Source organism: Plectropomus leopardus, chromosome 8 (assembly GCF_008729295.1).
Source record: "Plectropomus leopardus isolate mb chromosome 8, YSFRI_Pleo_2.0, whole genome shotgun sequence".
Lineage (NCBI taxonomy): Eukaryota > Metazoa > Chordata > Actinopteri > Perciformes > Serranidae > Plectropomus > Plectropomus leopardus.
Genome location: NC_056470.1, coordinates 28,129,480 through 28,149,585, shown reverse-complemented (window position 1 = coordinate 28,149,585; position 20,106 = coordinate 28,129,480). Strand labels below are relative to the sequence as shown.

Sequence of the window (20,106 nt, the reverse complement as noted above, 5' to 3'; positions counted from 1 at the left end):
GACCCCCTGCTGTGCTGGAAAAACCAGCCATTTTCTTATGGGATTGCTGAACTACATTTGTGCTGGCAATATCAGCTCTCTAAGCAATGGCCACACGAATCTGATAAATGGCTTGCCCCCAAAACACCATAGCTTACCGCAGTGAACATGTCATTTTAGTTCCCTTTGGAAGCGTATGGGATCCATGTGACCACGGGCTGTGGCGTTTTCGTCTACACAACAGAGCGCAGCAAATGAAACGGTGAACGTTTCTTTGTGCACATTTCATACCTCAGTTGTTTTTTCCCCTCGTAATATTCATTCATTCATCAATATTCATAAGACAGGAAGCTTATTGAGGCTGTGTTGTTTTCATGCAACCCACTTGGCTTTTTCGCAGACTTCAAGGTGATGATATGGCGTTTTGTCGTTGCCACTGGTGGTGAGTGGGTTTGAGACCTCACTATAATGCAAGTCACAGAGGCACTCAGGAGCTGAGGAAGCAGCCAAGCTGAAGTGCTGAAAGAAACAGTCTTGTTTGTGCCTCAGAAAATAGGGGGCTGGTAGGGGAATCTTTCTTCTGCTGAGGTAGGGGTGCTAAGCCCCTGTAGTTAGAGGACAAAAATCTGCAGCTTTTTGCACAAATGCACCCCTGCCTTACCGTGCCTGTTCTCGTTGTTTGAGGATTGTGACAGATTTTGAAGGTTATGCCGCATTTGTTTGTCAAAGCATTAACAACAACACTAACTGCGATTGTCTCTGTACAATATTTGCCAGAAAGTGATGTTATGAATGGAAAATTGGGTCATTAGGCCTGGGCGTCCAAGGTTTCAGCCCTAAATGTTTGAGAAATAGACCAGTATCTAAATATATAAGTTATATATATGTTTAAAAGAAAAACGAAAGAATATGGGGGCGCCCCATAACACAACTGGTAGAGCAGGTCCCGTGTCCTTGCTGCAGCAGTCGCAGGTTCGACTCCACCTTTGGTCCTTTTTCTGTAGCTGTTGACTTCATGCAGCTCTAACATGCGTTGATGCGTCTCGCTTACCGTTGCTCACATTTTGCCATTTTCTTCCAGCGTTCGGACTCTCCCTTCCTGTATGCCAGCTAGATGAAATTATGTTTGAATAATGTTTGAATCTGATATGTTTAAAATATGGTTGGCAAGTTGGGCAAGAAAAAAAAACCCAACTTTATTATGGGGCCTTGAAAAGTCATGGAAAAGTCTGTACACAAATCATCAGATTGGCTACTGATACACATAGATTCTAATTCTGTGGGAAATAATGTAATTAATTAGGAAAGTAAAAATGAAGACAGTTTTAAAGTAAATAAGGTTTTGGAGTATATTTTTTAAAAAGCAGTGATATCTAGCTTGTTCATCAACTAAAACTCCTGGGTTAGGCCTGGGCCAAGACCTCAGTGGTTACTGCACTTTATGTGACATCAACACCTCAGCACTATTATTAACAGCTTTCAAGGTGGTTCAAGTCAAATTTAGCTGTTTTCAGACTCAGTCTGTCATATTGAATTCTCTCTTTTCACAATCTTGTTTGACTACAAATATTTTGCTTCCCTGTTTATAGTATCATTAGCATCAGCCCACCAAAGTCCTTGGACTGGTGGCCGGCGTTGGCTGGCTTCTCCTGCCCCTGGTTTCTGGTTCAGGCTGCAGCTACCCAGCCCTCCTCTTACTCTCAAAGCGTAAACAAACACGTCTAATCTTCCCCAGCTACACAAATATCCCCGGCCGTGGAATACTCGCCGATCACCAGGATAAATCTTGTGTCTTTATCCTGTGAAATCTGTTAAGACCTATTTAAGCTGTCAGCTCTAAGAAGTCAGATCTGTGACAGCAGCCCACACCAGACATATGCTTGTCTAAACAGGGGTTACAGTATGTTTGTGTGTGTGCTTGTTAGGTGTTCAGGGTGGAACTAACACTGCTTCTGATATCAGATGGAAGCTGAAAAGAATGCGGGCCACGGGTGTTTTACTGCATGATAAAGACGTCATCTGTTATGATTGGAATTGTTCCTCGGTTCATCTGGTTTTCAGCTCTTTTAACAGACGGAGACATGTTTAACAGATTTATTTTGCAAGCCAGTTCTTTCAGAATCCGTAAAAATGCAATTACACTGGTGGAAAGTGGAACAGGCGACCTTATTTCTGTCAGACATTCAAAAGAAGAAGCGTTGCTGATATTTTATTTGCACGGGGCCACTCCCACATCCTCGCAAGTCACCTTACAGCTGGTCATGCAGCTTGCGAGAGAGGATGCAAACACTTCCTACCTAACAAGCAGCCGGCAGAGTCTGCCCTCGCCTCCCTCCCTTTTCCTCCCTGAGGTGGAACAGGCCACAGCGGCAGACTCTGTGGTCGTCAGTTCCAGCCACAAAGCTACGTTATCTCCGTCCACCACTCCCAGCAATCCAGCTCCCACAGCAGCAGCGCGCTGAAAAACACAACCGGCTTGGCTAATCATTTCAGTAGCGGGGAAGTTCTGGCAAACAAGAAGTAAGGAGGGGGGAGCTGTAAAGTCGCTGTCAGAGAGACACCCCTGCATAAAATCTTCTTAGGCTTTCCTGCTGCTCTCAAGTCATGCTTCTCCCTTTTCATGTACCGCGTTCAAAGCCAAGAAGCTAATATGAGATCTCCACAGAGGCTCAGAAATGCTTGGTTGTATCAATTCTGGGAAAATACTTTGCAGAAAAAAACAAACAACGCGTGCAAAACATGCAGCGGGTTATAATGGAAATTGTTAAATACATCAGGATGTTTTAGCCTTATGTGAGTGTGTGTACGTAAGGTGTTTCCCAGCTCATCTCCCATGCCCCTTGGCTATCTCCAGGCTCGTTCTGCTTGACACAAGCCGAGCAGGTGTGGCGGCTGGTTGCTGCTGAACTGTGTCCCAGCAGGTCAAAGGGTAACTGAGAGGTATTTTTGTTGGGAATTTACAGCCAAAGACGAACACAGTGAGCGAGTCTCACACACTAGATCACTCTATTAATACACACTCCTGTGCCTTCACGCCCTGTTGTCGCCGCTGTGAGGATTTTCCGACCAACACACACATAAAACATTCACACAGACACGTATCTGTCTCTCCGTCTGTGTCTTTATCAACAGAAGCTCATTGTGAAACATGCACACCTGCGCAGGTTACTATTGAAGCCCGTCATTACTGATTTATGCCCCTGTCCTTGCCAGGTTGAGCTGCTTATCACATTGTAGTGCTTAGTGTTACAGACAGCCACGATGTCCATAAATCAATACGAGACTCAGACTGAGCATGATCACTTCTCGAGCTTAGAAATAAAGGTTCCAAAAGGGCCAGAACAGAACCATTTGTCTCTGAAGAACCGTTAAACGAACTTCGTTAAACGAAGCGTTCCATTAAGTACTAAAACCATGGTTAATGGGAGAGAGATGGTTTATGTAGTAAATTACTATTTTTAGAGACCCCTCGTGGGTTCTAGAGGAGATCCTTGGAGTATGAGAGGGTTCTGGGTAGAACGCCCTGGGTGGGTTCTAGATGAAAGTCTTATTACATGAAATGGTTGGTTAGGCTTGGGCAGTTGTTATATTTCATACCTGCCTGATATTTCTCACTATGACGGTATCAGTGTACGCCGCTAACACAGCCCCTCCCCTCCCCTCCCTGTGACGGCAAGTGCACTACTTTTCAGAATAATAAATGCACAATAGAAACCCACAAAATTTTTTGAAAAGTCGTATTCTCACATTTATTTTCCCAATTAAACAGAAAAATACAACTTTACTTCATTTGAATTCAACTTTCTCATGATCACTGAAGGATTAATTTCCTCGTTAACTCATCATAAATCACACTTCATTCAAACTCAGCAGAAACAAAATGAAACTCAACCAAACCATCTTGGTTACTATGTTAGTTTGTCGACAGTTCCAACAAACACTAGCTACGGTTTAGTCGAAAACAATCCTTAAATCACCACGTTAGATTAAAAAAAAAAAAAAACATAATTCCCCATGGTCTCTCTCTGCTGTTTCACCCGTTGTGTTTGTGTAATTTGTGGGTGATTTCTTTTTCCTTTTTTTTAAATAACTTATATCACATTATATAATCTGACCCCTATTCTAAAAGGTGGACACCCCCTCCCCTACGGGGTTTCACAGAACCCTATATAGTTTTAGTTTGCACCTTTATCTCTAAGAGTGTAGCAAAGCTGGTTTGAAAGCCATGTGGAAAATGTGACTTACAAAGTGTGAATGTCAACCAAGCAGAGGAAGGGGAAATGTCTCCAGTCTCGGCTGCGTTGTGTTGTTGAGCTGACTGTATGTCCTTCTCCTGCTCTGTTAACCTGACTGTTTCTGTCTTCCCCAGGGTTGTCAAAGAAGAGATTTCCGATGACAACGCCAAGCTGCCCTGCTTCAACGGGAGAGTAGTGTCCTGGGTAAGTGAGATGGATGGTGCACCCATGCTCAGCTCTAACCAAAGATATGCCGAGCACTCGTGGATCATGTAAATGTATCCATGTAACGCCTCCGCAGAGCTTTTTAAACACTCTTCACCTTCATCTCACTGGCCTGCTGTATTGTAAAGGTGTGAGTGATTCCATTAGAATGATAAACTTAGCTACTGCTACAAAATGCAATCAGAGGTGACTGAGTTTGACTGCCAGAACAAGAAACACCATACCGTATTGACTTCTGCAGGTTCATAGTGATTTGTAATTATGGGCGATAAGCAGGGCTGTGAACCCAAGTTTCCCTACGGGGACTATAAAGTATGATAAATCAAATCAATCTGTCACGTTAAAGGAGGATTTACATCTTAATCATTACTGTCACACAGAGCAGAAGACACAGGTTAAAGCTCCGGCTGTAAATATTGACAGAGGACTACAAGCAAGAATGCATACATTACTTTGACAGACTGCGTGTTAAATCTACTGGCTGGCTGTTTGTCACTTTTTTTAAACAGTCCAGTATAAAAATGGTATACTTTATTGATCTCTGTAGGGAATCCATTAGTTTGCTCCATGGGGAGGTCAAAGGTCAGTGAGGTCATCGAGTTATTAGTGACTGTCTTGCTCAATATCACTTAAGCAGTGTCGATAGTGACATCAGGACCTGAATTCTACACTTCAATGTGGCCACACTTTACAACACTGCGTCTTAACAACCAGTTTATGCATCATGTAAGTACATGCATCTTCATGATTCATTCCAAATTTGATTTACCAGAATTACTCCCCACACTACACAACTGGTTCCCAATTTTCTTTAAAGCGCACCTCTGTCATAAAGATATTTGTTTTCACGGAACCACCCTTTAAATCTCGGTGATTCTCAAAGACGTTGATAATGTTTTCATTTCGTGCAGCAGAGTGGTGAATTAATGAGCCCTAAACACTGAAAAGGTCTGTGGTTAACACCGGCTAATGTTCGTTTTGTTCTGCAACATAAAATACGTCCGCTTAAACCCGATTTTTTTTAACTTTTAAGGTTTTACTTGTCTTAGAGAAAGCGGTTGCTAACAAATGGCTAAATGGGACGACAGTGTTTGTCAGGGACGTTAGACGTCATCACAGCAGACACAGAAACTCATTAAACCCACTTATTCGCCTTCACAGCTTTACAGGGTCGCACTCGAACTTGTAGATTTGTCTGTTTATAATATTTTCCGATCGTGTTTTAACGTGTTTTTACAGTGTTTGTCGTCGTGACGTTTTAGTCGTGCGACCGCGATGTAGTTCGTTTATAGCCTAACAATAGCTTTTTGATTCTGACGATTTCATTTACACTTAAAAACACACAAAAGTGGCGTTCTTCTGTGAAGATTATCACGCTAAACAAAACATGTAAATCTCATAAAGGTGTTCGACACAGAGCTTATTTTTGGGGATAACCAAAAATCCCATAAGGTTTTTGACGAGGGAGCCAGTCCTCAGTCAATTTTTCAGGCAAAGTGCCCAGTATATAACACTGTTAAATAACTTCGTATTAGCATCCTGTAATGCAATGAGCATAAAGTAGTGTGTCGTGTCTAGGTGTATAATGTAACAGGTATATATTATAGAGCGGTATATTATATACTGCTTCAGGTAATATACACCAGAGTATCAGAGTTTCTCTAAGCAACAGTTATCGTGACAAATCTTTACATCTTTTAACATCACTTGACTGCTTCAAAGTAGCAAGCATGAGCTATTATTTCACTAATTTAAGCTGCTGCATAAAAACATACAACGACAGAAAAAGGAAATAAACAAATATTTGGGTTAGGACTGGGCGATATAGGGAAAATAAAATAGCTCAGTATTTTTGACAAAGTGCCGTGATAATATTGTAGGGTTGATTTATGAATGCTTCATCAAAAATGTTAACACAATGACATTTTCGATAGATAATTGTCAGTAATGTGGATATAATGACTAAGTGGGTAAAGGCAAATGATAGAACCGCGAGAATATTCTGGTAAATTCAGGAGATTACACTACTTTACTGCAATGCAGTCTTTAAAACCAGGAAAACACACACTTACAATATCATGATATCCAAAATCTAAGACCGTATTTAGTCTCATATTACAGTATCGATGTAATATAAATATTTTTCTTGGCCCTATCTGGGATACCCTTAGGGCCCAACGTCAAGATACTAACATGGTGGTTAGATTCAGAGCATAACCATGTTTCAAATGCAAATGTATTAGGCCAGTTCTTACTGAAATACAGACTAGAGAAACCAGAGAAATATTCTATTGTATTTGGGTCTGATTTAATTTTTTGTCAGGAAAACATACAATATGTAAAGTAAGTATTGATTAACTAATACAATTTGCTGTATCAGAGTTAGGGCCGATACTGTGGATCAGTATGAACTAAACCACAACAGATTCACATTAAAAACAATGTCCTCATCAATGTTTTAATAAAAATGCTTCCATTATCAGTTACAATCATTGAACTATATAACATATATATGTATACCTATAACATATCACATTACATCAAGGCTGGGTGATAAAATGATCTCGAAACAGGATCCCGATAAAAACCGTGTCGATGACGAGAAACGAAGGAGATTGAGAACGGACTAATCGAGCCGTAGCAAGAGTAAACAGGACAAAGTGCACTCAGACACTTTTATTGTTGGAATCAATATTGGTTTGATCGAGGGGGCACGGTGTGGAGCTCTGTCTGAGAAACACGCTGTGGCGAGATGGGTCCAAAATGAAGTGGGGAAAGTGAGGCTGGTGGACGTCAAACGCTCTGGTTTGATTGTTGTGTAATGTGTGTCCCGTAAACAAATGGAAAAGGTGTTAGAAGTTGAGGTTTTGGGTGGGGGAATGGATCTATCCAGTTACTTGTTTTCCATTGAATAAGGGAGCTCCAGTTAACGGGGTAGTTGATGGTGTCTCCCACAGAGAGGAGGCTGGACGGTTCAAATGCTGCAAATGTGTTACTGACTGTTTCCGGATGACAAGATTTGATAGGGAGACTAAGGAGACAGTTGCGACACAATCTGTTATGCTTTTTTTTTAGACTTGGAGTTCCTGCCCGACAGGGTGTTTTTGGGTCATGTTTCTTATCCAGCGAGGCAATATATTCCCAAGCCACAGCAGTGCACGAACTGTTGGAAGTTTGGACATTTGTTTATTTGTCGGCAGAGGTGTCACTGAAACGTGGGGTAAATGTGGAGGACATGATTGTGTCAGAGACTGTGTGACTGAAGAAGAGTTCCCTTTGTAAAGGCCATCATGCAGCATAGGAGGCTACCTGTCCTCAGAGAGTGAGGGAGGCAGACACTGCCAGGCCCAAATCAAGAAAAGAAATAACCGTGAGAATATTGGAGGTATGGTGTGCGGCGCGAGGCAACGGTGGACAGGTCAGTCAGGACACGTTAGGAGTGCATTTGCAAAAATCAAGTTTTTGGCCTTTGTGGAGATGGTGATAAATTGTACTGCTGGTATTGAAAGAAAGTGGGAGAAAATAGAGGTCATTATTGATGCTGCGAAGAAGTTTCTGGATGTTGGAGACGTTTCGAGAGAGGTTGTACAAGTTTAGAGTCTCTCAATCAGCCAAGAAGTAGTTCAGATACGTTAGAGAGGGAGCAGGATAGGAAGAGGTATTGCGATTATTGTTGTTATTATTATTATGGGTATTGTTGTTTTTCCTTAGTTAATGAAGACATTAGGTTGAATCCAGTAGGTGGCGGTAATGCGACTTTATGGACGCAACCCGCCGTTAATCCCAACAGAAGAAGATTCAAACAGCTGGCCCGCATGCGTCATACATGGCGTCATACAGCAGAAGTTATCAGACGTCAGCAGCACGGAGGATACGCGTCTCAGCACACGCCAATTTTTCACTGCAAGTGTATAGTTTGTGCTGAGGTGAGGAGCGATTCAAAACAGCGTGTCAGCAAAACGCCGTGCCGCGTGGAGTCCGTGGACATAACGAAAAGAGGTAAAAAGCGTGGAGGTGAGGAGAAAAGCGGTGGTGAAGGTGAAGTAGGTCAGGATGTTACGCCATCCTCGAAACGGAACTGTTTTCCTGCCAGTGACGAGTTTTTCCGTCAATCGGTGTTTTCACTGTAGTGTAGGGGACACGGTAAACAACATCTAAAAACAAACAAACAAGACGATCTAATGTCCCAGGGCCACGGGAGGAGAGGGCCGCTAACGTGCGGAAACATTTAGCGACTTATTTAGAACATCAGGGGACAAGGAGGAAATATACTGTCATTTATTCCCATCATTTTCGGCATTATTTTGGTACGATTCAAGTTGACATAAGAACGTAAGAGGCAAAATAAAAAATAAAAAACTTGACAAAATAAAATTGTCAAAATAAAAGTGATTTTGCGCTTGAAAATGGCCTTTCACAAAAATGCGATTTTCTCAGCCTTTTGTCCGAAATGTCGCTTTGAAAATGCACAAATGACGTTGATAGATCATGATAAAAAGGAATGGATGAAACTAGAATTAAATGTTTTTTTTGTGTGTATGAAAGCTGAAGCTTTATCTTCATGTATTTTGTATTATCTTCAAAATATTTTGGAGGTCTTAAAAGATTAGTAAATATGACCAAAATGCTGGCGCTGGCTGGCAATTTAATAAAAATATTCTGGCAGGGAAAAGCAGCATTATCGAATAATATAATATTCTATATTGATCAATATGGGGATAATTATTGTGATTAAATTGTTGTGCCATTTTGCCCATACCTACATTACTTTCCATTTTTATTAAAAAATGGTCTTTAATCGCAGTCCTCAATAACATGTTCTGAATGTTCCTTTGAAAAGATTACTTCTTTGTTCTTTGTTTTATATCTTAGTCTGCATTTAACCTTAAAGGAACATTATTTGAAATGCTAAACATCCTGAAAATGTTCTTTCAGCCTTAGATTAAAATGTTTTCTTCAAAACACTATTGCAACTTGTGGATTACATTAGCCAGTGTTGTGGGAATGTTCCCTGCTTGCTGGGTATAAACTGTTTTTTAGGAATATCCTGCACAGTATACCTTTAGGTCACATTAGCTGTCCACAACTCTGCAGGAATCCTTGCCCCAATGTTGCCTTATATAAAAAAAAAACCCAATGAGCTTCACACATTGAGGTATACAACATTTAAGTTTGGGATAAAGAAAGTACTGGTATTGGATCGGGGAGAAAAAGTGAGATCAGTGCATCCCTAAAAGCATGGAGGTATTTTTCCATAATGACACAGTCAAACACAGAAAGAAAATATTTCCATAATGCAGTTTTCCATAAAACTCAAGAACAAAGGACCAGCGCGAAATCTGCTCATTCTTAAGACAGAAAGCCAGTCAGCACACAGCAAACACAGACACAGAAGGTGATAGAAAATGCAGAGATACATTCAGTCTTTGAAACCGAGGACATAAAAAGTAGCCCTCAGGGTTCATTTAAGAATTTTGTGACTCCTCAGTGACACCTGTGAATCCCAAAGCTCGTATGAGAATAATCATCGTCCATACAGTTGTTATTCTTTCCACGGCTGCCTCCTTCAACTTTCATTATTCCGGCTCAGATGAAAGCAGAGCAGTGGTATCTGAGGGTCATTGTACATCATCCTTTGTACTGACACTCAGCTGAGTAAAAGCATTGTGGTCTTTTAAGTTTCTATGTCGTTTGCTGTGTTTCTCAAGTTGTTTATGTGCAGACACCAGTCGTCTCCAGGCCTCTTTGCAGCTTCTCATTTCATAGCCTCTTCCTCACACGTACTTGTACACAAGATGTGCTTGTCTCTGGTGCCAGCATCACTGTGTGTTTGTCTTTGAGTGTTGCGAAGTCTGTCGAGGTCTCTTTTGATCTTCTCCCTCTGCACTATGGGGCCTATATCACTCAACAGAATATTTATCATTGTTTGTGTTGCTCTCGGAGCTGAATATGTCTAGAATAATCTTTCCTTTGCTCCCAACTTCTCTCTCTCAGTTGGTCCTGGCAGAGAGCGCCCACTCTGATGGAGGATCTCAGTGCACGGAGAGCCATCCAGAGCTGCCCCCTCCTCTCGAGAGAACAGGGGGTATCGGAGACTCCCGCCCCCCCTCTTTCCAGTAAGTAGGCTGATTACTGCATGTCATGTATGCACAATTTCACACATGTAGGCAAATGTATTCAAGCACACAACCCTGCACGCCGCGTGACCTTTTTTTACATCCCAGTGTGCCATATGTGCTAATCAGAATGTGGAAAGCTCATCAGAGAGATCTGTCATTGCAGTATGGGAGGTGTAGGTGGTCTGTGCGCCTGTGTGTGAATATGGCATGAAGTATGTGCTAAGTGCGGGAACATGCATGGGTGTGAGTATTTCTCCCACTTGTGTGTGTGTGTGTATGTTCCCTTCCGCCCACTCAAGCGTGGAGTTAGTCGGCTCATCGATGTAAACATGATGCGCCAGTGCTGCTGATTCTTGAAATAGCCTTCTCGGCATAAACATCTTCAGGCAAATACTGGCACTCAGTGAGGCTCATTGTGCTCACTCACTCAGAGCATTCATCCATACGCGGCTAATAAAGGCGTATGTGCAGCAAAAACACATTGGCGCCTAAAAGCTCAGAGATTTTCTTGATGACTGTTACCTGGCTTCAAACTGGCAGATTAGAGAACATAACTGCACTTGCTAAGGAGGAGTCCCAAGATAAATATAGCTGTAAGGGCTGGGGGCAGTGGGGGCGAGGGTTGTTGCCATTACAGCGCCACAGCAATATGGCTGAGGCTCTATATTGAGAACATGCAATCTGTCATGTCTCAGTGTATCTCTTTATCCAGTGTTTGACATCTCAGCTCGTTTTTGCCCTCTCTGGGCTGCCCCCTGCTGTCTGCCTGTCAGCTGTCCTGATGATTTTATTGTTCCTGGATAGCTCTCACTTCAACTACCGCCACCTCGTGGAGCCAAACGACACTGTGCCAGCCCCTTTACCCCACGTCATATCCCCCGCCCCCTCCCTCCCTCACTCTCCCTTTCTCTTTCCCTCTTTGACTCAGACAGGCAGGCCTTTCTCTCAGAGAAACAGCGTGCTGAATTCCCTATAGCGAACCTCCTCTCCTTCTGAAATGAATCTAGTCTTCCAACCCTTTACCTCTTTCTGTAAATAGCTAGAATATTATTACCACTTCATTTTCTCTTGTGCTTTATTCATGCATTTCATGTGTTTGTTGGCGTGAATGGCTCTATTTGATGAGCACACAGAATAGGTGTTTTGGGCTGAGAATGCACACAACTGATGTGCTTCGGCGTGGTAATCCGGATTAACGGACATTAAAAGCACCCATCTCCATTTCCCAAGAGGGAGGGGGTGGCGATTGGCAGCAGAGAGAGGGGATAGAGGGTTGTAAAAAAAAAAAAGGGGGTGGCATTTGTTCACAGCTGCAGCCTAGCGCCTTGGATAATCTCCCCCCCGGATCAGCAGACCTGCCGCCCCGGCTGGTCAGCAGCCATCGACAGCCTAACAGACGGGCAGTTACCACCATATCAATCATAACGCTGCAGATCACTATCAGAAGCACCCAAACTGTGTCTCTGTTTGATATTTGCATACACGCGCTGACCTGTGCTGGTGCAGCCCGGCCCAGGTGCACCCATTAGCACCCCGTAGCAGAAGCGTGTAAGCATGCCTCATTGAGCGCTTTATCCCGCTGAGTGAACACAGCACACACAGCATCTTGTCTGCTCTTGTGTTTTTAATTTGCATTGATCATCCACACGCTTCCTCCGAGGTGTGTGAGAACATTGCCTTTAAACCGTTGCGGGATGTTTGTGTTATGTGCCGCTTTTATTCTGTTTGCACACTAAAAATACGACACTGTTTGTATACTAGCAGCAGCGTGCATGAATGCGCCTGCATGACAGCGCTATTATTTATGCAGGTGTAAAGTACATGTTGCACACATGCCTAAGTGTGTGTGACAGGCTGACAGGGTTGAGTAGAGTTCTCACCAGCTTCAGGTTTCCTCGTTGCCCGGTGGCTGTGTAGGTCCCTTAACCCCGGTGCCTGAGGCCACAGCGTCTCCAGCCCCTCTGACAGAATAACAATCTGCCCTCCAGAACCCCCCGACTCCTCCCAAACCTCAAGTACACACGCCAGCTTATTGCTCAGCCCACACCTGATCTACCACTTCTCGCTTTTTTATGCAATCTGTCATTCTCCGCTCTCTGTGTCTCTCCCAATCATGCTCCAGGCACCATCTGGGCTTTCAATAGGTCTCATTAATGCCAGTGTTGTCCAGAATGGCTCCCTCTCAGGGTATCTGGTCATTAATGACACTTAGTGAAAAACGCATCACATACCGCACAACAATGAAACTGCTATTTTGGCCAGGGGGATTGAATTTGAAACAGAGTCATAATATGAGTTGCATATCCCCCTAAGGCTGAATGGCAAGCAAACAGATATTATAACAGACAGAAGTATATTGTAGCAGGGGATTATGTTCAGGAGCGCTGGTCACAAGCTGGCGAGAGAATTAATTTGAAAGAGTTTCTGTGAGAGAGAGAGACAGAGGGAGTGTGTGTGTGTGTGTGTGTGTGTGTGTGTGTGTGTGTGTGTGTGTGTGTGTGTGTGTGTGTGTGTGTGTTTTGTACATCATTATGAATCTGACTGAAGTTTTCCGATGTGTGTATTGCAGTGCCAATGCGGTGAGCAGTCGAGATGGCCTGGACACGGAGACGGGAACAGAGTCTCTCCTGAGCCACCGCAGAGAACGAGAGAGAGAGCGAGCGAGGAGGAGAGCCCGAGAAACCGAGCGTGAGTATTATCAGCCAGGAACAGATGGATCCTAAAAATGCAATTATCCTGTCATTTCCAAGTTATTACATTTCAGTGCCTCTTTCTCAACACTTAACTTTCTTGCTCTGCTGAAGTCACTCACAAAAAAAAAAGTGGACAGACAGCAGACATGTATGAAAAGAGGCCCTCGGGGATCACATGGTGTGTGTTGAGCTTTAGCTATGTAAGACCCAGAAAGACATATTCAAGTTCTTGGAAGAGTGAACAAAGTAAGGAGTGAATAAGTTCACCGCATGTCAAACTTTCTGGAATTCACTGTCTCTCCAGATGATTGTCCTTCTTCTGTTTCCTGTGTGTGGCTCAGGTTTATGGTCAGAGGCTGTTTTCCACTCTGTAGTCACACTCCAGTCTTGTACGATGATTATACCCTGTCAGAAGACACCAGTGTTTTATGAAATATCACAGGAAAGTCCTTTGCAGCTATTGTTGAGATATAAATGCGACCATCCACAGTCTACCGGGTAAAGAAATTGTTAGGATCTTTCTCTTAAAAGCCCCTGAGAACCACTATCAAGTGTCAACACATCTGCTGAGTTTTTTGGGCATTTGACAGCAGCGTTTAAAAAAAAAATCACTTTGTTACAACAGCTTCCTTCCTGTTCCTTCAAAAGAACTGCTCTCCATCACAGGTTCCATGTTTTTAATGTTAGAGGCTGCTAGGTAACGACACGTGACTGCGCTGATTACACTCGATGTTGCATGGCTTGTTCCACGTGCGATGTATGAAAATTAAGTCTGACTTGTTATGTCATTTTCCCCAGCACAAATATGATATGTCGCATGCAATCCCCAGCTCCTCCTAAGCGATAGTGTGTGAGGCATGGTATGTGTTTTTGTATCTGCAGGACTCCAGACTGTGACCATTTAGTCATATTTTGCAACCATGGGACACTGGTGTGACTTGAAAATATTATTAATATGTAAACTGGAGAGCTGTTTATTTGATTCCAGCTCACAGTGAATAAATCCACACATTTAACGGTGCCGCTTGAACAGTTTTACTCTCTGCCAACTGCCGACTGTTGATGGGAAGCTTCACGCTCACGGCAAAAACATCAACATGTGCGGCCTGAGATGCACCGGGTGCTTCAGAATAAAAGCACAAGTGGTTCCGCTTTGATTTATTTTATTATAACTATGCTTTATTTAACTTTATTATAATAGTGTTGCATTTAATTTCAATATAATAATACTAACTTTATTATAATTGTATTTCATGTAATTTTCTTGTAACCATACTTTAATTAACTTTCAAACAAGTTTATTTCATTTTATTACAGCAATATGTTAACTTCATTATAACAGTACATTAACTTAATTATAACAATACTTAATATTTTTTGTACCAGTGCTTTCTTTAACTTCATTATAACAATTATTTATTTTATGTCATTATAACAGTACTCAGTAACAGTACTCAGTATTGTAGTAGTATACAGTTTATAGAGGCTTGTAAAATATCAAGATATTTATTGTGCATCCCAATATAGCTTAAAAATATTGCAACAGACTGTATCAGCAAGCCCTGTTTTGAAGATACTGTAAAGATGATTAATGGGTGCTTTCATAAAATATTTAAACAATGAGATTTTTGATCAATAATGATCAGTAATGCGGTGATAATAACTACGTGGGTAAAGGCAGCTAGAACAGTAGATTTATGAAAATTACACTACTTTACTGTAAACCTGGAAAAGACAACACTTATGATACTATGATATCCAAAATCTTAGATGATTTCTACTTTCATATTGATATAATATTGATTTATAACCCAGCCCTACAACAGGTAAAGAGTGTACTGGTTCTGCTGGAAAAGGCGTGTTTTGTTTTCAGCATAATTTCACCCGTGATATTTTGAGATATCCGCTTCATTCTATTCCCGTTCTTGCTTCACAGACATTTTGGCAGAATTGGTTGTTTTTATGGCAGTAAGTAATAAACCAGCAGCTTCTAAAGCTTGCAGTCTGGTTTTGTTTTTACTCCCAGCAAAGCTAGTTGTCTCACCATCTCTCCTGCCAGTGTCCTCTCTTCACAACAAGCCTGGCTCGTTGCATCCTGCACTCCAGGCTCATCATGCAGTTAGTATCACAGAGCACAACATCAGGTTGAGGTTGTAGGAAGAGCTGTAACCAACTCGCAAGCTGAAAACAGATTTATATTTATCCGGACAGAATTAGTGCATAATCACATCCATTGATTTCTTGAGCATCTTGTGATGGCATTTTTAACTTGGCTAAAGACGTATTGTTGGCGCTCACCACGTCAGATCTATTACTGCCAACTGCACATCTGTTGTTTTGTGGCTGATATGGGAAAACTTCAAGCCTGATGAACTTTGCGTCTTTCCTCCATCCTCTTCTGTGTTAACTGACCTCAACACAAATCACACAATATCATACAGAAAACCGAAAATAGGATATTTCTTCATATTCCTCTCCCCTCTCTCTCACACACACTCATGCAGTCTTTCTTCTTCTGTTTCGTGCCCTGGCATCTTTCCACCTGCTTGTTTGTTAGCTCTAATTAAGTGAAACCATAAGGGGGGGATCAGTAGGTCACTGTTGGGTTGCCAGTAGTTTCATGGCTCATAAATCCAACAAGCAAGACCCCATATAATGTACTTCAATTTGGCTGCATCGGCTCAGCGGCTGCTGTCATGGTCACATGGCCTGGATGTAAAGAAGGAGCTCCACCTCTTTAACTCGCTGCCTGCAGCATCAGCAGCAGCAGGAATTCCCCTGTCATCTTATACACACGCTTCAAGTGATTTTGTCTCAGCGTGAATGCTTCGCTGTTTTACAGTGATCAGTTAAAGTGCTCGGCTGTGGTAAACATATCCCTGTCTTATTTTCTGTTTGAGCTGTAGCATTTGAGAGTGAATGGATGAAAAATGCAGCAGTTGAACATTTTCGGAGGGTTGAACAGGTGTAGGATGCAGTAATGGGATATGATCTGTTTCAATGCCGCCAGGTGCTCTGCAATCTTAACCTGTTGTAAGACAAGACTCTAATGTTCAGTTATTACACTGTAACAGAGAACATTCAATACCCTATAAAAGAGAAAAGGAAAACCAGACCGATACTAGATTTTGGGGCTGATGCTGATATTTGGAAGTAAAAAAAATTCAGTATTACATCGGCTGATGTATATATTGGTGTTAGCTACAGAGTCACCATAAACAAGACTCTATTAAAAGCGAGGGGGATTTAAAAAATAGGATTAAGAACTTTTTGACCATTGAATGCACGTCTGGTTACTGAACGCTGCTGATTTTAGTCGTTCGTTGTAAATTGGCTGTTTGTTTTAAGTCTTTTGTTTGTGAAGATATTCATGCTGTTTGTTTGCAACATTTTGCTGTTGTGTTCTGAGCCAGCCTCTAGAAAAAAAGCATCATGCATTAAGTTTAATGCTGTTCAGTGCTGCTGGGATTTCAAGGCTGAGGTCAAAGAAGACACAGTTAAGCCAAAGCACTTATGCTTGTATTAAAGTATTAACAAAAAGCATGAAAACAGCTGATAAACTGTCCTCTGTTATGAAAAAATATCTCAAGATTATTTTTTGTGTTGCAAAGCCTCTAAAAAGCATTTGGGATTTTAATAACCTGATGGTGTTTTCACCTGAGGCCGGGATGGGACAGGACAAAACATCATCTCAAATCCCATGTTATCTCTGTTTTGGAGAATCCCATCATGTGATTGGTCAGAGGCAGATTAGCAGTCATTCTATAGTTGCGTGCTGAGGGAGGGAGGGAGGGAGGAGGCAATACTTTCTCCTGACTCTCAGCTCAGTTTCTCTTTGCATCGGATGAAGGCACACTGTCGGCTGCGGTGAGAGGGATTTGTTTGTGTAACGTGGGTTGTTGATATTTGACTGTGTTATATGATACATGTGATTTCAGTTTGTGGTTAGCTTTGGAGCTATTATTTTTTCTATGATTATGGAAACTTAAATGAGTGGGTTCTTGTTTTGCAGTGAGGAGAGGGATTTATTGTTACTTGATTTGAGCTTTTATATTGTGATGTTGCATATTTAATGTTAACCCACGAGTCGAGACATTTGAATTGTCACATGTTGACTTTGTCTGATGAGGGTATTATTTATTGGTTTATTGATCATAGTTGATAAAAATGCAATACAACCAGCTTATCATTTAAATGCCACAACTTTTAAAAAAGGTCATAATAACATTGTGTCCCAAGTTTCACGTCTAGTCAAAAAGTGACTCACTTGCTTCTTGTTATTTTACTTGCCGTTCTTCACAGAGCACCTTTATGTTTATTCCCTATTTTTACTGCCTCTATTGTAGATAAGCTGTGAAGCCTGTCAGCAGCCAGCCGGTGGGCAGAGACCGTCTGAGGCTCCGGCTGGGTTTTAGAGAGCGACTAGCACACACAGAGCAGAGAACAGAGACTCTATCTGACTTGATGAACCTGCACTCTTGCGTTTTTTGTTTTCTCTGGCATGGCAGTCATCTGAGTGTGGAAGGAAATACGGTTTTGTGAATCCTGACAGTGGATGTCATTTCCCTCTGCTGATTGAGTGCTTATGTGCAGCAGCTCAGCTTTCATAGACGCACCCTCTGGGCGGAGCTAGCGATGGGAACTACCACATTGCTGGAATGTTTTGCTTGCTCTCGGCGAATGCGCTGGCTGCCACGCCCTCTTCGCCTTATGAGACCTTTCCAGCCAATCCGCTGTCACCCTGAGACAGCACCGCCTCACTGGCAATGTACGTATGAAGAAGGACAGGGTAGTCGTGCACTGCTGGGGATTTTGAAAGTGAATTTGTGTACATCTTTGTGCAATAAAGCATTTGTAAAAAAATAAATCTAAAAAACCTGCATTTCAATTTTGTATGATTATTTCAAAGTAATTGTTGATGCTTTATTGCACTCAATGTCCTGTACTCCTCTGTAAGACCTGACCGTGTCCAAGTTCTGCTTTTCAGTTCATATTTTCAATAATGCTAAAATCTTCCAGGTATCAGACATGAAAGCTCCCCATCTGTTGTTCAGATAACTATTGTCTTTTTCCAATCCCGCCACTCTCACTCACCCTGATTTCCTCCCCTCCTGGATGCTCTCTCTTGTTCTGATCTGACCCCTCGCTGACCAATGTGACCTTCCGTCTGACTCACCGCTGCTCCGCTCTTTCTCTCCCCAGTCCCTCGCATCAACGGTCACTCCAAATCAGAGCGCACGGCGAGGGACTCAGCCATGGGTTACGACAGCACCTCAGTAATGAGCAGCGAGCTGGAGTCCAGCTCATTTGTTGACAGTGAGGAAGACGAGGACGCTAGCAGGTATCATACCTCCCATCAAAATGTATTCTGCATTTCTCAATCCAGACACTCCAATCAGTAGCTTTTCTTTGTTTCTGAAACTGTCTTTTGTTTGTAAAAATTAATTAAAGAAAAACTACATAACACCTAAAATACAATATGTGTGCAGTAAATGTCATTTCTGTGAAACTTTTCGACTTTTTGGGCTGCAACGTAGTTATTTTCATTACTAATTATTGTGTTATATTTTTATCAATTAATCACAAAAATAAGGAATTAGTGAAAAATGCCTGTCACAGTTGCCCAGAGCCCAAGGTGGTGTATTGTATTTTTGATTTTTACCCTTCCAACAGTCCCAGAAACCAAAGAAATGCTGTTCTCAAAGTTATAAAACTGCATTTCTGCCTGATAAATGGCTTAATGATTGAATAGATTATTCAAATAGTTGTTGATTAATTTTCTTTCAGTTAGTTTATTAATCAACTTACCATTTCAGCTGTAGTTATAGCAGATGATGATCAATTCAGGCTGCAACTACTTAAAATTATGACTGCACTATTAATCGAAATGTTATCGAAATGCAGATGTCGAATGTCGAAATCTGGCTTTTTAAAAAATATTAATATTATTATTTTTTGCATATCGTTTAGCCCTACTTTAGATCGCTATGAGCTACAGAAGTAAGTCATATTAATTTAAATACCAATGAGCAGCATAGTATAGGTGCTGTATGTAAGGCTTTTTTGGTAAATGAAGAAAAAGTAGCACCTTCACAGTTACTTTATGCCCCAAAATTTTAATAAAGACAGTGTTTTGATCCTACGTGGATCTTTGTCAGGTCAGAATCTTCAAAATGTGAAAACACAATGCACACCAAAAGACTGACAAAGGTTATTATGGCAGGTGAGGTAAACCATCTAAACTGCCCAGGGTGATAAAACAATTGACCACAAAAAAAGTAATACAAAAGCCATATTTCAAATTATCAGACATATACCTTAATATATAAAACAGTCAATTAAATTTATCATCCCATATATCAGTCTACATCACCTAAATTCAAAGATACATTGTAATTAGGTAGAGGCAAAACAGAAGAAATCTTGAATACATGTGCAGATGTTTGGTCCAACCACCGCCCTAAAAAGTGAAAAAAAAAAAACACGACTGTTGTTCTTCAAAACCAGTTTTTTATGTTGACAAATACACAGTTAAAGACAACTAAAGCACTTTACAGACATGCTGTATTTGTAACATGCAAGGATAAATAAATAAATAAAATTATATTTATTTAATAAATAAATTAAACAGCACATTTAACTTCAGCTTACAAAGTGATAAGTGATTGAAATTGTTCCGTTGTATTTTACTGCAAAAGTTTTCTTTTAATTTGCCCTGCTCATGTACAAACCTCCACAGGCAGGTTTACACTAAATTGTTGCTAACATGTCAGGTCATTACTGTGCAGTCCAGTAGATGCACTTACTCCACTGTTTTCATCTCATTCTAACATCCTGTCTGTGTATCCTCTTTCT

General features: G+C 41.5%; 1 protein-coding gene across 3 annotated transcripts in view; it reads left to right on the top strand.

Moving 5' to 3' along the window:
- The window catches only part of LOC121946932 (segment polarity protein dishevelled homolog DVL-1-like), a 33,723-nt gene that overhangs the window by 3,129 nt on the left and 10,488 nt on the right, over positions 1–20,106 (top strand). For all 3 annotated transcript variants that reach the window (XM_042491768.1, XM_042491769.1, XM_042491767.1), the window contains exons 2-5: positions 4,349–4,418; positions 10,434–10,555; positions 13,128–13,246; positions 18,454–18,592. In XM_042491768.1, coding sequence (XP_042347702.1) covers positions 4,349–4,418; positions 10,434–10,555; positions 13,128–13,246; positions 18,454–18,592 — 450 coding nt within the window. The remainder of the gene's footprint in view (positions 1–4,348; positions 4,419–10,433; positions 10,556–13,127; positions 13,247–18,453; positions 18,593–20,106) is intronic.